This window comes from Rattus norvegicus, chromosome 10 (genome assembly GCF_021556685.1).
Source record: "Rattus norvegicus strain SHRSP/BbbUtx chromosome 10, alternate assembly SHRSP_T2T, whole genome shotgun sequence".
Lineage (NCBI taxonomy): Eukaryota > Metazoa > Chordata > Mammalia > Rodentia > Muridae > Rattus > Rattus norvegicus.
The window spans coordinates 20,372,319-20,392,645 of record NC_141543.1 but is presented as its reverse complement, the minus strand read 5'-3'; the positions used below and the strand labels follow the sequence as shown (position 1 = coordinate 20,392,645).

At 57.3% G+C, this 20,327-nt stretch overlaps 2 protein-coding genes across 10 annotated transcripts in view; one reads left to right on the top strand and one right to left on the bottom strand.

Moving 5' to 3' along the window:
• The window catches only part of Cacna1h (calcium voltage-gated channel subunit alpha1 H), a 57,679-nt gene extending 42,267 nt beyond the window's left edge, over window positions 1-15,412 (top strand). Inside the window, exons 9-34 of one of the 6 annotated variants that reach the window (XM_087569338.1) lie at window positions 1,136-1,287; window positions 1,856-2,041; window positions 2,470-2,587; window positions 2,727-2,882; window positions 3,070-3,160; window positions 3,491-3,699; window positions 4,200-4,622; window positions 5,066-5,166; window positions 5,287-5,410; window positions 5,492-5,560; window positions 5,654-5,838; window positions 6,020-6,146; window positions 6,337-6,462; window positions 6,566-6,655; window positions 6,866-7,058; window positions 7,394-7,411; window positions 8,449-8,600; window positions 9,030-9,139; window positions 9,304-9,437; window positions 9,661-9,731; window positions 10,899-10,977; window positions 11,889-12,010; window positions 12,099-12,344; window positions 12,432-12,600; window positions 12,766-12,926; window positions 13,596-15,412. In XM_087569338.1, the coding sequence (XP_087425464.1) occupies window positions 1,136-1,287; window positions 1,856-2,041; window positions 2,470-2,587; window positions 2,727-2,882; window positions 3,070-3,160; window positions 3,491-3,699; window positions 4,200-4,622; window positions 5,066-5,166; window positions 5,287-5,410; window positions 5,492-5,560; window positions 5,654-5,838; window positions 6,020-6,146; window positions 6,337-6,462; window positions 6,566-6,655; window positions 6,866-7,058; window positions 7,394-7,411; window positions 8,449-8,600; window positions 9,030-9,139; window positions 9,304-9,437; window positions 9,661-9,731; window positions 10,899-10,977; window positions 11,889-12,010; window positions 12,099-12,344; window positions 12,432-12,600; window positions 12,766-12,926; window positions 13,596-14,639 (4,656 nt within the window). In that variant the 3' untranslated portion in view covers window positions 14,640-15,412. 6 annotated transcript variants of the gene reach the window in all.
• On the bottom strand, window positions 15,180-19,890 carry Tpsg1 (tryptase gamma 1). 4 transcript variants are annotated; one of them, XM_087571516.1, is made up of 6 exons: window positions 19,116-19,890; window positions 18,482-18,508; window positions 17,111-17,282; window positions 16,286-16,452; window positions 15,839-15,984; window positions 15,180-15,737 (listed from the first exon to the last, which is right to left on the bottom strand). In XM_087571516.1, the coding sequence occupies exons 1-6, from the start codon at window positions 19,162-19,164 to the stop codon at window positions 15,435-15,437; spliced, it is 864 nt and encodes a 287-aa protein (XP_087427642.1). In that variant the 5' UTR covers window positions 19,165-19,890; the 3' UTR covers window positions 15,180-15,434.
• Window positions 19,891-20,327: the final 437 nt, after the last annotated feature.

Here is a 20,327-nt window from a genome sequence, read left to right as displayed (position 1 = left end):
GTACCTGCCCCTCACCTGTACTTTACAAATTCAATGGGGAGGTGGCTCTGGTGAAGTCACCTGAGTTCTGAGTAGTGACAAGGCAAGGCAGCTGTCCTTGGGGCAGTGGAATTAGCATCAAAATACAGATAACTTCAGGGCAAACCACAACATTTCCTCTCCTTTTTCTTACCTCACAGTAGGTAGGAAAAAAAACTACCCACTGTGGCCTTAGGCAGACCTAGGTGGGTGAGGATAGGTCAGCTCCATCTTGAACCCCTGTGTGCATCATATGTGAAAATGCTACCCACATCTAGCTCACGTAATACACATGGACGTATAATGCACGTGCATGATTCCACTGCACACATGCATGAACAGTCACACACATCATGCATATGCCGACACCTACCTATCTACATGGAGGCCAGTGCACGCGCATTTGCACCTCGAGCACAATTCACCTACCAGCCTGAAAAACACTTCACAGTCAGGCAGGTGCGTGTAAACTCATGAGTATGACGATATGGGCGTGTTGCCACACATCAGGTGTCCAGTACATGTACGTTCATGTTTGTGCTCAAATTGTGCTAGAGTACACACGCCCACACTGTCCAGCATTACAGACGTGTATGTGTGAATTCACACATGGAGGTCACAACATTACAGGTATAGGCAGACATACATGCACATACACCTACACGTGGAGGAGGGTCGTACACTCACAGTAAGAGAGCTGCTGGGGTCTTCTTGAGAGGAAGGGGAGGTGAGACTGTAGTGCTGTCCATGTGCCTCCACAGCCCATCCTGAGGCCTCAGCACAGAGTGTCAGTCAGACCTGGCCTGCATTTACAGAGCCTGAAGAGGAAGGGGCATCTTGGGCAGCTTGGCAGCTCTTGTACACAGCTGTCATTCCCGAAAGGTCAGGATGGGGGGCTGTTTGAGTGGAGAGCATGGAGAAGCCGGCTGTCTGTCTAGACGAGACGTTCTCAGGCCCTAGATCCCCTTTCTAGCCTGGTAGGCACTCTTCACTGAGGTGCTGGGAAGCCATCAGTTCCTGGCAATCTTGAGGCAGTAAATTAGCTTTTGTACCTGGGTTCTGTGCCCCTCGAATGGGAGGAACCACGGTGGGCCCTGACCACCTCTCCTGACCATAGCCTGAGGAGCTGACCAACGCCCTGGAGATAAGCAACATCGTGTTCACCAGCATGTTTGCCTTGGAGATGCTACTGAAGCTGCTGGCCTGCGGCCCACTGGGATACATCCGGAACCCCTACAACATCTTCGATGGCATTGTTGTCGTCATAAGGTAGGGCCCCTTCCCACCCAGGTCGGAGGCTCAGGGAGCCCCATTCGGTAGGCACCGAAGAGAGCAAAGTGATGGAATTCATAGTGTGCAGGGCGACAGCCTGAGGCCCCTGGTCATACATGTAACAGACCAGCAGGCCTGAACTCCCACCTTGGAGCCTTGTCTGTGTTGTACAGTTGGTAGCCATGTCTATATGGGGGGGCTGGCTTATGAGCAGAGTAATACTGGTCCTGGGGTGGGGGTGGGGCTGCATTTACAATAGCAAAAGGAGCACAGAATGATGGGAACATTTGAGGTTAGGCCTCTGGCTCCTTTCAGAGGAGGAGGAGGGTCCTGTGCCTGATGGTTTGAACATACAGATGAGCCAGGCATGTAGAAGACTGTCTGTCAGTGATGGCTGGGAGCCAGCGCCTCCCTGAGACTGACAGGGCTGCTCGCTGGGCCAGCTTTGGTGTTGAACGGAGGCTACGGTGGCCCCCAGACTGGCCATCCTGCCTGCAGGAAGAGAAGATCCCAGGGGTCACAGGATGGGCTATCCTGACCCTCACACTACCATCCCGACCCACAGTGTCTGGGAGATCGTGGGGCAGGCGGACGGTGGCCTGTCTGTGCTGCGCACCTTCAGGCTGCTGCGGGTGCTGAAGCTGGTGCGCTTCCTGCCGGCCCTGCGGCGCCAGCTCGTGGTGCTCATGAGGACCATGGACAACGTGGCCACCTTCTGCATGCTCCTCATGCTGTTCATCTTCATCTTCAGGTGGGTGGGGCCCAAGCTCCTCCCTCAGGCAGCACTGACACTGATGCTAAGGCCTCAGGTGTAAGGGGGGGGGGTGGCTCTCTGCTCTGTGAGGTCCGCAAATGCAAGCCCCGGGGATGGTGCCAGGCTTTTAGTGGGTGTTGCTTAGCACCTTGTGTGTGCCCGTCTCGACCCTTGGGGACAGTGTGGAAAAGTGAGCATCTCACAGGCCACTGAGACTGTTTGTCCCCATCCCTGTCCAAAGGCAGAATGGTGGCCTTTGTGTCCACCCCTTTAATGGCCAAGGCCTTTTCAGCTACAGAAAACTTGTTGAGCCTCAGGATTGGCCCTTACTGAAAACACAGGGTGTGTGCGTGTGAGAGGGGCTGGCAGCTGACCCTGGCAGAGCAGGTCCTGGGCCCCTCCCACTCAGTGCCCATCCCCCTCAGCATCCTGGGCATGCACCTGTTCGGCTGTAAGTTCAGCCTGAAGACAGACTCTGGAGACACCGTCCCTGACAGGAAGAACTTCGACTCCCTACTGTGGGCCATCGTCACCGTGTTTCAGGTACAGCCCCAGGTGCCCCTTAAAGCTCCAAGGAGCCAAAGGACTGTAGAGACCCCCGGCTCTATCCCCCAGGGAGGTACACAGGGTCTCCCTGTGGGACCAGAGCCATTTCGAGCCCTGCAAACGCCTGTCCTTGCAGATCTTGACACAGGAAGACTGGAACGTGGTTCTGTACAACGGCATGGCCTCCACTTCGTCCTGGGCCGCCCTTTACTTTGTGGCCCTCATGACCTTTGGGAACTATGTGCTCTTCAACCTGCTGGTAGCCATCCTGGTGGAAGGTTTCCAGGCAGAGGTGAGGGGTGAAGAGGATAGAGTCTGGGTATGGAGGTGTTTTTGCCTTGGCAGACTCCCCCACATCTTCACGCAGCAACCTCTAGGCCCTTACATCCACTCTGTGCTCCTAAGCACAGGACTTGGGCTGGGGACAGAGGGTCCTGCTGTGGGACTCTCCACACTTACCGTGTGTTGCCTGGGTGCAGGGTGACGCCACCAGATCTGACACCGACGAGGATAAGACGTCTACCCAGCTAGAGGGAGATTTCGATAAGCTCAGAGATCTTCGAGCCACAGGTATGTGCTTAGATGGTGGAGACCAGGGCTGCTCAGCCTGTGGGATACAACCCCTTTGTGGGGAGTGTGTCACATACCAGACAGTCTGCCTATCAGATACTTGCGCTACGATTCATAACAGTGGCAAAATTGCAGTTACGAAGTAGCAATGAAATGATTTTATGCTTTTTTGGGGGGGGAGGGGGTGTCACCACAACACGAGGAACTTACCTTAGAGGGTTGCAGCCTTAGGGATATTGAGAACCACTGGTGTGGACTGAGGCAGGGTTCTGGTAGGTAGTTTCCTACTGCTGGGACCTCTGGAGGCTCAGACAGCCCCTTCACCTCTAGAGATGAAGATGTATTCACTGGCAGTGACCCCTAACGGGCACCTAGAGGGCCGAGGCAGCCTGCCGCCGCCCCTCATCACTCACACGGCAGCTACGCCTATGCCTACTCCCAAAAGCTCCCCAAACCTGGACGTGGCCCATGCTCTCCTGGACTCTCGGCGCAGCAGCAGCGGCTCTGTGGACCCCCAGCTGGGGGACCAGAAGTCTCTGGTAGGGACCGACCCCAGTCTCTGAAATAAGGGAGGGTCCCTGTAACACCCCAGCCCTGTCTAGGACAGCCAGGGTCATTCTGTTTCTGAAAGCCAGGGTGTCCGTGCCTGTGAAATGATCGTAGGGACACGAGGGGGGAGTGGGCGTGTGTTAGGATACCTTCTGCTTGCCGCAGTGTGAGGTTACAGCAGAGATAAACGCTTAACCAAGCAGGCTGGAGAGACGACTCCGAGGTTAAGAGCTCTGTCTACTCTGCCAGAGGTTTGCCAGTCCTGGCTGACTCTGGGTTTCTGTGTCTAGCTGAGTCAGGTGTTATCTGAAAACAGGACATCAGTAGTGCCCTGGTAGAGAGCTTGCTTGCCACGTGTGACCAGGCATCACAGATGTCCATGATAGCAGTTGACAGTAATATCTGGGGGAGGTCCCTTCTATTCCAGAAACTGGTTTATGTGGTGATCCTTAGGGGTGTGCCAGTCTGCTTACTCCCTGCCACCCCTCAGGCCAGCCTCCGCAGCTCCCCTTGCACCCCATGGGGCCCCAACAGCGCTGGGAGCAGCAGGCGCTCCAGTTGGAACAGCCTGGGCCGCGCACCCAGCCTCAAACGCCGCAGCCAGTGTGGGGAGCGCGAGTCCCTGCTCTCTGGAGAGGGGAAGGGCAGCACCGATGACGAGGCCGAGGACAGCAGACCAAGCACGGGAACCCACCCAGGGGCCTCGCCAGGGCCCCGAGCCACGCCACTGCGGCGTGCCGAGTCATTGGACCACCGCAGCACGCTGGACCTGTGTCCACCACGGCCTGCGGCCCTCCTGCCGACCAAGTTCCATGACTGCAACGGGCAGATGGTGGCCCTGCCCAGCGAGTTCTTTCTGCGCATCGACAGCCACAAGGAGGATGCAGCGGAGTTTGATGATGACATAGAGGATGTGAGTGGGTGAGACAAGGGGGCGTGGACTATACTCAGCCGTCTCAGGGCTGGCTCTTCAGAGCAGAATTTGAGGCAGGCATTCCGGGTATCATTCATGGTGACTCAGAAGGGAAGGGAGCAGGCCAGCCAGGGCAGGGGTCCAACTTCAAGTTTGTCCCAGGTTAGGAGTTACTGCCCATCGGGGGCCAGGCCCCTCAGCGTCAGGAGCTGCCTCTATGGTTGAAGAAAGGAGGCAGCTTCTATTGGCCAGTCAACACTTAACATTTCTGTGGCCTCCCAGCGGGGCCACCCTCCTGTTGTCTAAGTAGAGAAGGTGAGATGGTGGGGGCAGGAAGTACCCACAAAGACTGGCCTGAGGCGGGGAGGTCAGGGTAGTCTTATGCTAGGAGGCAGCCAGGGGGAGGGGTTCTACCATGACCCAGAATGCATCTGTGTCCCCAGAGCTGCTGCTTCCGTCTACACAAAGTGCTGGAACCCTATGCACCCCAGTGGTGCCGTAGCCGGGAGTCCTGGGCCCTGTATCTCTTCCCACCGCAGAACAGGTGAGCCACCCTGCTGGGAGGGCAGAGTGAGCTGGCCTTAACCCAACCGGTGGCCAAGCACTTCACCTCAGGCAACAGGAACAGCCATGGAGTCTGTTCGGGGGGGTCTTCTCACCTCAGGCTACGCGTCTCCTGCCAGAAAGTCATCGCACACAAGATGTTTGACCACGTGGTCCTTGTCTTCATCTTCCTCAACTGTATCACCATTGCTCTGGAGAGGCCAGACATTGACCCAGGCAGCACTGTGAGTCTCCGAAGGCAAGCTGGCCCTCTGGGTGGGACAGGGTGAGGTGGACTTGGACCTCCCACTGGTCTCTCCCTGCAGGAGCGGGCCTTCCTCAGCGTCTCCAACTACATCTTCACAGCCATCTTCGTGGTGGAGATGATGGTGAAGGTATGATGTTCCCCTCCCCGCTTGGGTCTCCGTCCCAAACTGTCCTGTCCTGGGGCTCTCTGCCAAGCCTTTACATGGCTGCCCCTCCCCCAGGTGGTAGCCCTGGGACTGCTGTGGGGTGAACATGCCTACCTACAGAGCAGTTGGAATGTGCTGGACGGGCTGCTTGTCCTGGTATCCCTGGTTGACATCATCGTGGCCATGGCCTCAGCTGGCGGTGCCAAGATCCTAGGCGTCCTGCGTGTGCTGCGCCTGCTGCGGACCCTGAGGCCTCTGAGGTGGGGTGTAGGGGGCAGGGGCCACCCATATACGTCCAGGAAGGACCCAGAAGCCCACCCCCACCTCTGCCCAACTGTGTGGCTCTCCAGCCCCACGTTCACATCACCCTGGGGGGGCCTTGCATGAACCATCGCTTCTGCCCACCGGTCGCCCTCTTAGATCCCCTCTGCCTGGGTGCAGGGTCATCAGCCGAGCTCCAGGCCTCAAGCTGGTTGTAGAGACTCTGATATCATCGCTCAGGCCCATTGGGAACATCGTCCTCATCTGCTGCGCCTTCTTCATCATCTTTGGCATCCTCGGGGTGCAGGTGTGTGGCCCTGGCTCGCCCAGAGTCTGCCCCACCCTGGGCCTCTGCTCCCCACTGGTGGGATGGGTCCTGTCCTCCCCGGTTGGGTGGTCAGCACCTCTAGTTTGGAATCTTAAGAGGCCTGAGGTAGGCAGGTCTGTGGGCCAGCGGTTGTGCCAGGCTCTCTTGAGTAACAGCCCCTTCCGGTCAGCTTTTCAAGGGCAAATTCTACTACTGCGAGGGCACAGATACCAGGAATATCACCACCAAGGCCGAGTGCCATGCTGCCCACTACCGCTGGGTGAGGCGCAAATACAACTTTGACAACCTGGGTCAGGTAGGTACGGGTGGTGTGCTGTGTGGCCACAGAGGTGACCACTTGTGCGGGGGACATGGTTACCGTCCTTAACCCTTCCAGTGACTCTTACCCTCCCACACAGGCGCTGATGTCTCTGTTCGTGCTGTCATCTAAGGATGGCTGGGTAAACATCATGTATGACGGGCTGGATGCCGTGGGCATCGACCAGCAGGTGAGCAAGGCTGGGACCATTCTCATGGGTGACCTTGAACAAAAAATCCTGCATGTCTTTGGGACTGGAGCAAGTCGCCTCAGAAACCTTCCCCCAGAATTTCTGGCTGCCATGGTGCAGCCCCTTCCTCTGGCCCTACAGGTCAGTCCCAGGGAGGGCTTCCGGGCAGGAAGGAGGATAGTGGGGGACCCACCTTCTTGTGTGCTGCAGCCCGTGCAGAACCACAACCCCTGGATGCTGCTCTACTTCATCTCCTTCCTGCTCATCGTCAGCTTCTTCGTGCTCAACATGTTTGTGGGCGTGGTGGTGGAGAACTTCCACAAGTGCCGGCAGCACCAGGAGGCTGAGGAGGCTCGGCGCCGGGAGGAGAAACGGCTGCGGCGCCTGGAGAGGAGGCGCAGGAGTAAGGCGGCCCCCAAGGTGGAGGGTCGGTACCTGAGAGCATGCTGTGTGGCACCCAGCTCTGGGCCTGCAGCGCCCCCAGCCCAGATGGCTCTGCATGTGGCCACCTTGCATGGAGGCCAGGTCTTGGAAGAGGGACCTACCAGAGTGAGCCGCTGGGGTGCCTGCTGTGACAGGATGCAGGGTACCCCCACGAGGGCTCAGGAGAAAGAGGGGACACTCCCAAGCCCCTCATGAGTTGGAGAGGCAGGACAGCGGGCCCTAGCTTGGGAGCACGGAGGGCTTCCCACACAGTGTCCCCACCACAACCGCTCAGACATGTCCTTGTTTTTCCAGGCACTTTCCCCAACCCAGGTACCTCCCTGCTCTGCATGCTCAGCCTGCTGCTACTGCTGCTGTTGCTATGGCTGCAGTGGGAAAGATGGGCGTCATAGGCCTCCAGGGGCCACCTCAGGGTGGGGCACAAGTGCCAGGGTGCTGGGTGCCAGAGGGTGAGCAGAAGGTTTGCCCACCAGTGTCCGTGTTGCTGCCCCTGCCCTTGCTTGGCCCTCTTCGTGGCTAGCATGTGCACACGTCTGGCGAGCCCAGAGAACAAGGTCCATCTTGGTTCCCCAGGCTTCCTGGCTGCTCCCTGGCATCTCAGCTGGCTGCTGGCCCCCTGGCTGCTTGCACTGAGCTGAGTTTGCTGATGACTGCATGTTGGGCTGAGGAGCATGCGGGTCCAGGGTGGGATGGTTGCCCATCAGACCCGTTCTTCCAGGCCCTGAGTGTGTGGTTCTAGGCCGATGTGGGTTCTGGGGTGCAGGGTGACTGAAACCCTCACCGGTGGGACTCCTTAACTACACTGAGGTCCCCTAAGAGTTGGCTGCTGCAGGCACAACATTTAGTGTAGATAAGCCTGTGGGGCTGCGTGTGGTGAGGCCTACCCCAGGTGGCCTCCTGTCCTGACATCTGCCTCGGGCTGGCTGGAGGTACATCCCAGGCCGCAGGCGGTCACTAGTGGCCCCTTAGAGGCTGGGAGGAGCTGAGCCTGAAGGCCAGAGATGGCTTCTATGTCATCTCTGTCCAGATGGAGCCTGCTGAGCCCAGACAGGGAGATGCCTGAAGCCCCGTGTTGTGAGCACACGGCTGATGATGAGGATGGTCCCCCCTGCTCCCCAGACTAAGCCTCAGAGGAATATAGGGTCTAGGCAGGCACTCACGGAGGGAGGCTGGGACGGCTCATCCAGCCCTGGACACTGTTGGAGGCCCCGGTCCTGCTCCCTGGGTATAATGTACTCCTAGGAAACACTTCTTAACAAATTGAGGTCAGGGCCTCTGTCTGGCAAAGCGGGGAGGGCACAGGCAGTCGCTCAGCATCCGGGTGGCTCAGCCATTCCCCTTTTCCACAGAGGCCCAGCGCCGGCCCTACTACGCAGACTATTCACACACTCGCCGCTCCATCCATTCGCTGTGCACCAGCCACTACCTGGACCTCTTCATCACCTTCATCATCTGCCTCAATGTCATCACCATGTCCATGGAGCACTACAACCAGCCCAAGGTGGCCAGAGGCAGGGGCTGGACCGGGAAGAGGGTCCCCAGCAGGGGTGGGAGGGACACAGAGCTTGTGGTCTAACACCAAACTAGGGGCTAAAACTCACCAGGGCTCTGTCTGCAAGTGTGGGCACTGACGAGGGCCAGCCAGGGACCTCGAATATGAGGGCCACTGTCCCTTTCATGGCCCTCCACTCGTATTCAGAAGTGCTTCCCTCTGCCCTCCCCTGGGGAGTGTGGCTGGCTCGCCTGAGCAGAGCTTTTTGATGGGGTATGGGCAGGGAACACCTGATCCCTTTTCCTAACATCCTCAGCCTGCTCATGTGATAGCCTCAAGCATGCCACAGGTATCACGGAGCTGGCGCTCAGGGATCAAGGAGATAGGGCAGCTAGGAGCCACGCATGGCACCTCAGACAGCCCCTCCTCTCTCCTCAGTCCCTGGATGAGGCCCTCAAGTACTGCAACTACGTCTTTACCATCGTCTTCGTCTTTGAGGCTGCACTGAAGCTGGTGGCCTTTGGGTTCCGGAGGTTCTTCAAGGACAGGTGGGTGGCCTTAGAAGCAGGGCAGGTTGGGGCCGCAGGTGGCCTGGGACAGGCTGCAGGTAGTAGGGAGGAGGCCCTTTTCCCCTATGGGGTGAGCTTTGGCTGAACTGCGGCTACTCCAGGCCATGGCAACACAACACTAAACTTCCCCCACGGCCGGCCAGGTGGAACCAGCTGGACTTGGCCATCGTCCTCCTATCCATCATGGGCATTGCGCTGGAGGAGATTGAGATGAACGCCGCCCTGCCCATCAATCCCACCATCATCCGCATCATGCGTGTGCTTCGAATCGCCCGTGGTAGGTGGCCCCTGCGGGCCCAGTCCAGGGTGACCTAGGCTGTCAGAAGGCCGCAGAGTGGGATGGGCTACAGACAGGCTACATCCTCAGCAGATGCTGGGATGTCTGCAGCCAGGGGCGGGGCCTTGGTCTGTATCGAGAAAGCAAAGGGAACTGTGTTTAGGGGCCCCTGGGCTTCTGGCTCAGCTTGGCCCTGCTGACTGACGTCTGCCTCCCGCCCTAGTGCTGAAGCTACTGAAGATGGCCACAGGCATGCGCGCCTTGCTGGATACTGTGGTTCAAGCTCTGCCTCAGGTAGGTTGGGGTCCAGCAACCCCGAAGACCCAACACAAGCCTTCAGGGGACAAGCTTCCGGGAGGGCTTGGCATATGTCCCTTGCTTGCTTGCTTGCTCTGTCCTGAGGCCAGGCTCATGCCCAACTGTTTGGCTCAGCTGATCTGGAAGAGGTCGGAGATGGCACCCCCGCCTGGGCCTCAGGCTCTAGGCAAGAGCATTAGTGACTGGTACCTGCCCAGCTGGTGCATGTGGGAGGTAAGGGGCCACATCCAGGCCAGCAGGGTCCCAGGTGAGCTTGCCAGTGGACAAGAAGTCTCCAGCGGCGGGTTTGAGTCAATGCAGACCAATCTCCTGACTTGCTATACCTCCAGCCCTGCCCGGGGCCTCCCTATCCCTGGACTGCAGGACACCCCTGCAGTTTTGAGTTCCATCTGCACCAGGCGGGGACACCCTGGAAGACATCCACACACACTCCACAGCCTGTCCTGCAGCCCGGATACCCCTGCACCTGCACCCGTATCCTCCAGCTGACGGGCCGCAAACTCAGCATGTCCCTATTCACCCGGCTCCCCATGCACTTACTCAGCCCACAGCAACCTGTCTGTCGTGATCCCTTACACGCATTTGCCCACTCTCCAGCCCCCTGGACTGCCTGTCTCCATCTTGCCTGATAATGCCTAAGCAGCTCGGATTTTGAGCCCCATCCGAGTGACTTTGCACCATGTTTGCTGTCCATGGGGTTGGTGAGGGAGACCTGGGTAATGCCCTGAATAGGAGCTGAAGCAGATTCAGGGGTGTGGTGTGTGCAGGTGCTGGGGCTGGGCAGATGCTCATGGGTGGTTGTACCCCTGCTAGTGCTCCTGTCCACTGAGGACCAGCCCAGTGTGGGGACTGAGGTGGCCCCTGCATGGGGTAGGCATGACCCCTGAGTGGGACCCCCTAAGCTTTGGGGACCAGCCAGAGGGTAGAACAGCTCCCAGGACAGCTGCCCTGAGAATCGAGGAGGGGCAGAGGCTGACTTGCAGAGGGATACTGGGTCAGAACGGAGATCTCTGAGGATGGGTGACACCCAGGAAGGCCGAGGGGCTTAAGTGGAGCTGCAGCTGGACCCTCTTCCCGGGGCTGGGATCGGTGGCGGGGCAGGCCAGCACAGGCCTGATGTTGTTCTGCTTCTCTCTTGTGTAGGTAGGGAACCTTGGTCTTCTTTTCATGCTCCTGTTTTTTATCTATGCTGCCCTGGGAGTGGAGCTGTTTGGGAGGCTAGGTGAGTGTGGCCACACGGTGCCTCCCCAGGAACGTGGCTTTTCCGTCTGCCCCACCCCGCCTCCCCACAGGTTGATGGAGAGTACAGGGTACTGGCCTAGGTAGACCACAAGCCTCTAAGCGTGTCCTCAGACCGCTGTTCACTTTCACCTCACCAACCCAACACTTAGAGTGGGTACACATAGAGCCCATGTACACACACACACGTACACGCAGGGACACGTTCCCACGTCTATAATGCACCGGTCCACACTCAAGCCAGCCAGGCAGGCAGGGCCACATCCCAGGGTGAATGTGTACCTTAGAAGACATGCACACGCTCACACATACCCCTGCCTCGCCCTGAACATTGTCCCAGGAAATGTCAGTGATGTGTCTTCTGTATTGTGACCTAAGGCAAGTCTGCGAGCTTATCTCATCTAGGCCAAGGGCATGTTGGGGACTCTCTCCAACTCTACTAGGCCCTAACTGTGAGGATCTTCTGGGGGCCTTCATATGCCCTGGATGGACAGAGGACATGCAGGTTGTCACAGCCCGTTGTCTACTTGCCCGGACAGCTGAGTCCAGGCATGACTCATACCTAGTCATCAGACATAATCATCTCAACAGTTATGAATCCTTTCTTCCCTGCCTTCAAGTTCCCCAAGATAGGTCTGGGATCCAGACTAGGCGGCCAGGCCACCTTGTACCCCAGACAACTGCATTGCTTGGTATCTACTACCCATGAGCAGGGAGGCCAGGCCTAGGGCTTGAGGGTGCTTAGCAGCTCAGACAGTGCTGTCTGCTGAGGACAGGTCAGTGTACAACGGAGGCCTGGGTCCCAGCCAGCCCGACATGGGATGTGTGTGCTGACCTTGTCCCAGTCCCCCAGAGGCCGGCGTGCTCTGAACAGGTGGGGACGCTTCTTTGCAGAGTGCAGCGAGGATAACCCCTGCGAGGGCCTGAGCAGGCACGCTACCTTCACCAACTTCGGCATGGCCTTCCTCACACTGTTTCGAGTGTCCACTGGGGACAACTGGAATGGGATTATGAAGGTAATTGCGAGGCTGCTCCTCTCCCAACCCCGGTTCCTGGCTCTGACAGAGAGGGAAGACAGAGCCGTGGTCCCACTGCCCGCCCTAGGATACCCTCCGTGAGTGTACCCGTGAGGACAAGCACTGCCTCAGCTACCTGCCCGCGCTCTCACCCGTCTACTTCGTCACCTTCGTGCTGGTGGCTCAGTTCGTGCTGGTCAATGTGGTGGTGGCCGTGCTCATGAAGCACCTGGAGGAGAGCAACAAGGAGGCCCGCGAGGATGCAGAGATGGACGCCGAGATCGAGCTGGAGATGGCACAGGGGTCCACAGCCCAGCCCCCACCTACAGCACAGGTAAGGCTTCTCAGGCACCTAGGGTTGTCCCAGGGGTTCTGGGGCTGAGGGATGCTGCTGAGTGATAAGCAGCCTCCCTCACCACAGGAAAGCCAAGGTACCCAGCCAGACACCCCGAACCTCCTGGTCGTGCGAAAAGTATCTGTGTCCAGGATGCTCTCGCTGCCCAATGACAGCTACATGTTCAGGCCGGTGGCTCCCGCGGCTGCCCCACATTCCCACCCACTGCAGGAAGTGGAGATGGAGACCTACACAGGTAGCATCTCTTTGGGTATGGACTCTGGCGGGGACAGCAGGGAACTGGGACTAGGCAGGGAGGATGGGCAGATGGGAAATTGGGCAGCATAGCAGGGGAGGGTGGGTGGCAAAGATGGGGTCCACGGGCCTCGGGCCACATGGTTCAGATGCATCCCTGCCTCAGGCCCGGTCACCTCTGCTCACTCGCCACCCCTGGAGCCCCGCGCCTCTTTCCAGGTCCCATCAGCCGCGTCCTCCCCAGCCAGGGTCAGTGACCCCCTTTGTGCCCTTTCACCCCGGGGTACACCCCGCTCTCTGAGTCTCTCACGGATACTCTGCAGACAGGTAAGGGAAACCTTCATCTCACAGGTCTTTGGGGGGGGAGGGGGCTCCATGGGGTGGGGTAGCATGCCTGGAGGCTCAAGAGGACATGTGCTACAGGTATCTTTGGACTTGGAGTTTAGTGGGTCTCAGGCCAGCTGTGGTAGCATAGTCCCTCATGGGACTCAAGTCCCTTTCTTAGGCAGAAACCTCAAACCCCAAAGTGGCTAATGTGCCTGCACCACCCAGCCTGGTCCATAGTCTCTGCCTGACCTTCCCCCTCAGTTCCCACTCCCTGTTACAGGAGTCTCTCACAACATGGGAGCTCTTGGGAACTTCCTGTTCTTGGAGTACCAAGTTGGGCTGTGGGGATCAAGAGTAAGGAGGTGACCTGGGTCCTTTAGGCTTCCCTAGGCCCTGGAAGACTATAGGCGCTCAACCCACAGGCTTCTTCTCCATTTGCCCACAGTATAGCAGATTCATGCTCTGACATCTGATAGGCCAGTGGGTCAAAGTCTGGGATGTTCACACCAACAGCTCCCAGTCCCACTTAGTCCCGAGCCACCAGCCTAGAAAGTGAGAGCTACCCTACAGTATTGCCAGCCCTGACCTTCCCAGGGCCCAGATGGGTAAACAGGAGCCTGACTACTGGGTGCTAGAAGGGCCTTTGACTTGGACCTCCATGTCATTTAGGAGGCCATGCACTCTGAGTCCCTGGAAGGGAAGGTTGATGATGTTGGAGGAGACAGCATCCCAGACTACACAGAGCCTGCTGAAAATATGTCCACGAGCCAGGCATCAACAGGTGCCCCGAGGTCCCCTCCGTGCTCCCCGCGACCTGCCAGCGTCCGTACCCGCAAGCACACGTTTGGGCAACGCTGCATCTCCAGCCGCCCTCCCACCCTGGGAGGAGATGAGGCTGAAGCAGCAGACCCAGCAGATGAGGAGGTCAGCCACATCACCAGCTCAGCCCACCCCTGGCCGGCTACAGAGCCCCACAGCCCTGAGGCCTCCCCAACAGCCTCTCCTGTGAAAGGCACAATGGGCAGTGGGCGGGACCCACGCAGGTTCTGCAGTGTAGATGCTCAGAGCTTCCTGGACAAACCAGGTCGGCCAGATGCACAACGGTGGTCCTCAGTGGAACTGGATAACGGAGAAAGCCACCTAGAGTCCGGGGAAGTGAGGGGCCGGGCCTCAGAGCTCGAACCAGCTCTTGGGGCACGAAGGAAGAAGAAGATGAGCCCTCCCTGCATCTCCATTGAACCTCCCACTGAGGATGAGGGCTCTTCCCGGCCCCCTGCAGCCGAAGGAGGCAACACTACCCTGAGGCGCCGAACCCCATCCTGTGAGGCTGCCCTCCATAGGGACTGCCCAGAGCCTACAGAAGGCCCAGGCACCGGAGGGGACCCTGTAGCCAAGGGTGAGCGCTGGGGCCAGGCCTCTTGCCGAGCAGAGCATCTGACTGTCCCCAACTTTGCCTTTGAGCCTCTGGACATGGGCGGACCTGGTGGAGACTGTTTCTTGGACAGTGACCAAAGTGTGACCCCAGAACCCAGAGTTTCCTCTTTGGGGGCTATAGTGCCTCTGATACTAGAAACTGAACTTTCTATGCCCTCTGGTGACTGCCCAGAGAAGGAACAAGGACTGTACCTCACTGTGCCCCAGACCCCCTTGAAGAAACCAGGGTCTACCCCAGCCACTCCTGCCCCAGATGACAGTGGAGATGAGCCTGTGTAGATGGGGCTGTGTGTCCACAGGGCTTTGGCATTGAGGTTGTTGGCTCCCTGCAGGGTGGTAGGGCCATGAGTGGACCCTGGCTTAGGCCCCACTAAGGCAGAGGGACCGGGAGATAACCATCCCAGGAGAGGCAGCAGACATCCCGTCTCTGCACCATGACACAGGAGCAGCCTCGGGCCCCACGAGCCTCCCTCGTGGTGATTCAGGTTTGGGTTTTCCTGAGTTTTAACCACCACCAGAAGCTGTACCAGGACCAGGTCATCAGTCTCAGGAGGAGAGGCTGTGTCCTGGGAAGGACCAGTAATTCCTCACAGGCAGGAGGGCACCACAGCTCCATCCATGTGACACACAGGTTTCCGACAGGGAGTACAGGCTTGAGCCTGTGTACATTGGGTCCTGCAGCCACCGCACCCAATATCACCTTCGTTCACAGTCCTGTTTCTGTCCACCACTCGGCATCCTTCCCTCTCACAGTGCCCCTCCCCCATTCCATCCCCTTAGATGGTCTAGAACTTTGCAGTGACCCTGGGAAGTACTGACCCATGCAATAAGACATTGCAGTCCCAACTGAGGTGGGGCTTCCCATCCATTCCAGGCTGTTGGGCTCAACATTCATTTGACATCCATTTGCTTTATGTCATCCGTTTCTACAAATTCAGGTTAAATGTTGCAATAATCTGATGCAGAAAACTTGGCTTCCTAAGTCAAAGCTGAGGGGAGGGGAGGGGAGGGGCAAGGCAAATCTGAATAAACACTAACTTATTTAAGAAAGACACTTGGGTTGCGGCACCTCAGTCAGAACTCCAAGGCTGGGTGGGAGGGAGAGCCCAGCCAGTACTTGGCCATCACGACTCCAGAGACCAGCAGCAGGAAGAGACTTGGCAAGAAGAGGCCAGCCAGGAGGGGAATCCAGGAGAGCCCTTGCATTCCTGAGCCCCCTGGTTCCAGGATGTGGCGGTGGATCCAGTTTACATAGGCAGTAACCCGAGCATAGACGCCAGGGCGGTCAGGGCGGCCACAGCCCTCACCCCAGCTGACAACACCAGCCTGCTGCCAGATCCCAGCCACCCGGCAGACTAGTGGCCCTCCAGAGTCATCCTGCAGGACAGAAGGTCAGAACAAGATGGGGTTCTAAGGACCTGGGGGTTTCTCACCATGCTTCATGGCGTACCATTCCTCCATGTTCCCAGCCAGCTCACCTGGCAGGCATCCCCAGGGCCCCAGGCGCATAGCATGTCTGACTGAATGAGGCTGCCGTTGGAGCTGCTGTAAGCCTGGCTGCAGGTCTCTACATCCACCACAGAGACCTTGGCCTCCTGAAGATTGTATGGGGGTTTCAGAGGCTCTGAGAGAAAGGAAGGTTCGGGAGGAGGTTGAGTGACCGGCCTCACTGTGCTGGGAGCAAACATACGGCAGGCCACGTATCTCTCACGTAATTAATGTCCCACCATGCTGGCCTTATTGGGCCCCAGTCTGTGGGTCAGACGTGGGTCTTGACAGAGGCCAATAGGTGGTTGGTCTTTAAGGGAGATAGGCAAGGCCACTAGGAGCAAGTGGTGGCACCAGTGGCTCTTGCTCCTCCCCAGGTAGCCCTCCCTTACCTTCCCTTATCCCCATGGTGGGGGATTTCAGAAGGGGCTCCTTACCTCCCTCCCGTGTATAGCCCCAGCCTGTCACCCAACACTGCATCCCAGGGTGGAAGTCGGCTGAGGCCTCTGGAAGGCACACAGGCTGGACCTGGCTGGAAAGAGCCACCGGGGTGGCCAGCTGCACCAGGGCAATGTCTCCACTGGACCCCGGTGGTCCTGGGGCACTAGAGTACATGATAATTTGCTTTACGGTGGAGAAATGAGGAGACAGTGTGATCATCAGCTCCCCCAAGTGCACCTCATAATCTGACGAGTTCACAGACCTGGGAGGCAGGGAGAGACGTGAGTGTCCCCCTCCAACAATGACGACCACCACCAATATCCACCGCCCACCCCTCCCAATGTCCCATCTGTCCTCGGTACTCGGCACAAAAACAGCTACTGTGTGCATGGGCCTGAACCTGGCAGTGCCTCCCACTTAAGGACCCAAGGACAGCAGTCTTTGGTCCTGCCACCTTTGGCTGGAAGGTGTCTGGCATTCTGGGGACAGGAAACTCTCCCCAACCAGAAGTGTACAAGACAAGTGGAAGGGCTTTGGGCTGACTAGGTTTAGGATACTTCCAAATACAAGCTAGAAGGGTGGCCAGGAGCACACTTATGCCCGATAGAGATTGCATTCTCCTCCCATGTCGGATGTGGGAAAGGAGCCCCACCCACTCCCACTGGGGCTGCAGGCTGCCACTTCAGGTGGGTGGACCTTAATGTAGTTTTCTCTAATGAATAGGGAACCTTGGACCAAGGGTGAGTCACAGGCCAAGCAACGTCCTGTTTGCTGTCACTGCCCCATAAGCCCAGGCAGTCAGGCTTCATGAGGTAACTCACCCAGAGAAGCAGTGGGCTGCTGTGAGTACCCATTCTGGACTGAGCAGGGATCCTCCACACACATGCACCTTCTGCAGACGGAGGCTAGCCTGCCACGGCCATGCACCAGCTTGGGCAGCGTGCCCTCCCACGATTCGACTTCCTGCATGTGAAACCTGGGGCTGGCCACACCCTGATCCAGAGGAGGCACTGTTGGCTAGGGGATCCAAAGACTGGCATTCTGCTCAATGCCCTTTGTCTAGGAGCCCTCCATAACTCTCATCTTGGGAATCCTAGCATCTTGGGGACTCTACACATGTCTCTGCTCCCCATCTGCTGGTCTCTCTCCAGACGCATTGTGGGTACATGCCCCAAAACAGAGGTTTTCAACCTTCCCAATACTGGGACCCTGTAATACAGTTCCTCATATTGGGGAAACCCCCAACCATAAAATCATTTACGTTGTGACCTCATAACTGTATCTTTGCTGTTATGAATCATAGTATAAATATCTGATATGCAAATGATGTTAGGGGAACCCTGTGAAAGAGTTTGACCTCCCACAAGGGGTTGCAACCATAGGCTAAGAACTGCTGCCCTAGAAGCAGTAAGTTCATGGATCTTGGCATCTGAACACTACCCAGAGGCAGGCTCCTTAGAAAGATAGCTCAGTGGAACTGGGTAAGCGGTTTACGCCTGGAATTAAAGACGTGGGGAAGGGCTGAGAGTGATGGATGGGAGCTGTGGAGGCCCCCGGAGGCTGGGGGTGGGGGGATGCCTTCCCAGTGAGAATGGGCTTTCCTTTTTAGAATGATGTTTGGAATTAGATAGATGTGATATCCCAAAACACTGGAGATGTGTTAAATGTCACCAAATGCTACACTGTATCGTGGGTAAATTTGATGTAAATTTCACCTCGACTTCTTTTTTTTTCTCATGAAAAAATCTAGAGATCACCCACAGGGGAGGGCTTCCCTCTTAATCTGTACGGCAGAATGAAACTGGAAATTGGGTTCACACTGATTTAAAAAGAAATAGAAGAGATCCCACCCCTTCCACCCAGAACACCAGGTAAGTCCTGAGGACATCTAATAAGATGCCTTAAGTCTCTTTCCCAAGAGCAACATCAGCAGAAGAAAGGGAGGGGCCGTAGGGACCAGCACGTTGCACAGGAGATCTAAAGTGACTCTCAAAGATACAGATGGGGCAGACGTGCAGCTTCCCAGGCAAAGCTGGCCTGTGCCCCATAAGCCACAATACCAGGGATGCCTGGGGCAAGTAAGTGCATAGCCTCCCTGGGCCAGGTCACTCTCCCCCACCATAGCCACTGCCCCTCTAGGGTCTGCCTGCCAGGACTGGTCTCTAACCCTGAAATATCTGTTGGAGACGTACCTGACTGTAAAGCTTCGCAGGAGATACCTGAAGGATGGAGACAGAAGGATTAGGGGAGCTGTCCATGGGGGTGACTCTGGTCCTGTGGGCCTAAGCACTGCCCCATGCAAGGTCCCAAGGGCAGCTAAAGCTAGGATCTAGTCAGGGAGGTATGGCCCAGCTGGGTGGGGCCCAGCTAGGTGGTTGTGACTTGGCCAACTGCCATCCCAATCCCAGGGTAGGGTGGGACCAGCCATGGGCCATAAACAACAGTTGGGAGATAGTGAGTGTTGGACCAGTCTCAGCCCTCACAACCTCTAGGTCCTCCTTGAGGTGGGTCCTACCAGGATCTGATCCTGTAGGTGTCCCCACACATACACCCAAGCCTGTTTCCAGCAATGATGGCCAAGTGACCCAGTTGAGAAGCCCAGACAAGGCAGAGGCCCACCATGAAGAACTTGGCTTTTGCTCACCTGTACCCAAACCTCAAGGTATCCAGATCCCTCTTACTTGGCTCCCAGATTTCTCAGGGATCCAGCCCAGAGTGGAAAATAAGGTGAATGCAGGGGAGGGTCCAGAGGGGAAGCAGGCCCACTCCCAGCCCAGGACAGGATATACATGCAGTGCCACACTGACCCCAAGCCAGTTCACTCACCAGGAACAGCCAGAAGCAGTAGGAAGCCACAGTAGGGCCCCAGGGCCATGGTGTCTTCCCACAGCAGAGGCAGGACCACCCTGTCCCCCTGCCCAGCCCTGGGCCTTCCAGAATGGGGTTGGGTAGAGATGGCCTTACACCTGCTGCAGGACAGGAAGGAGAAGGATACGGGCTCCTCACCTGATCCTGTTACATACCACAGGGAGGGGCTGTCACTTCATTTGTCTCACATGAAGGCTACACCCAGCCTTGGCAGCAAGGGACAAGTCCAGTGACACAGAACATAGTAGGGACAGAGTAGGACCGAGCTGTCCACACCCAGCTTCTCCTCTCCCATTGTAGAGAGAAGGCAGCACAGCCTCGGTTCCTACAGAGTATGCATCTCCCAGCCTCTAGATTCTCAGCCTCCAAGGCACCACAGAGGGGCCGGCCCTCTTGAGGACATAGGCTCCTCTGTGTCCCTGTTCTCATATCCAGCCCCGAGTCTCCTAACTCCATCCAAGATAAAGAGAGTCAGATCTGGCTGCCTGCATAGGGCTCTGGTCCGTCTGGAGCATAATGATCTGCTGGCCAAGAGTGTGGCCAGAGCCAGAAACTTTTTCCAGCTCCAAATCACAGACCCAAGATTGGAGGGTCCACTGACACTTTTGAGGTCAGGAATCCCCTCTTAGATGTGGGGAAACCGTCAGTAGAGAGTTGCTCGTGGGGGTTGGGGATTTAGCTCAGCAGTAGAGCGCTTGCCTAGCAAGCGCAAGGCCCTGGGTTCGATCCCCAGCTCCGGAAAAAAAAAAAAAAAGTTGCTCATGGCTCCTTCAGGGTAAATTTTGCCTGCTTCCTGCCCACCTGCCCACAGCACAAGGGTGCATTCGAAATGTTTGACTTAGTGACAGACAAGTACACTATCAGCCCAGCCCCTGTGACTGGCCTCCCTTAGGTAGCCATACACCTGAGAGGGGACTGTTGGGAACATGAGACCTGTCTGCCAATTTATCCCAACATATGGCAGGCAGTGGAGGGAAGGGGGTCCATGTGTTCTTACAAGTCATCCCAACCAACTCAAGCCTGATGTCACTGTGTTTTTATGGAATCAAACACACTTCTAAACTCTCTCTGGGTCCCCATAGGAGAACCTCAGGGCCCCTATCTGTCCCACCTCCTTTTGCTTTTGGTATTTGCAGACCCAATCTCACACACACACACACACACACACAC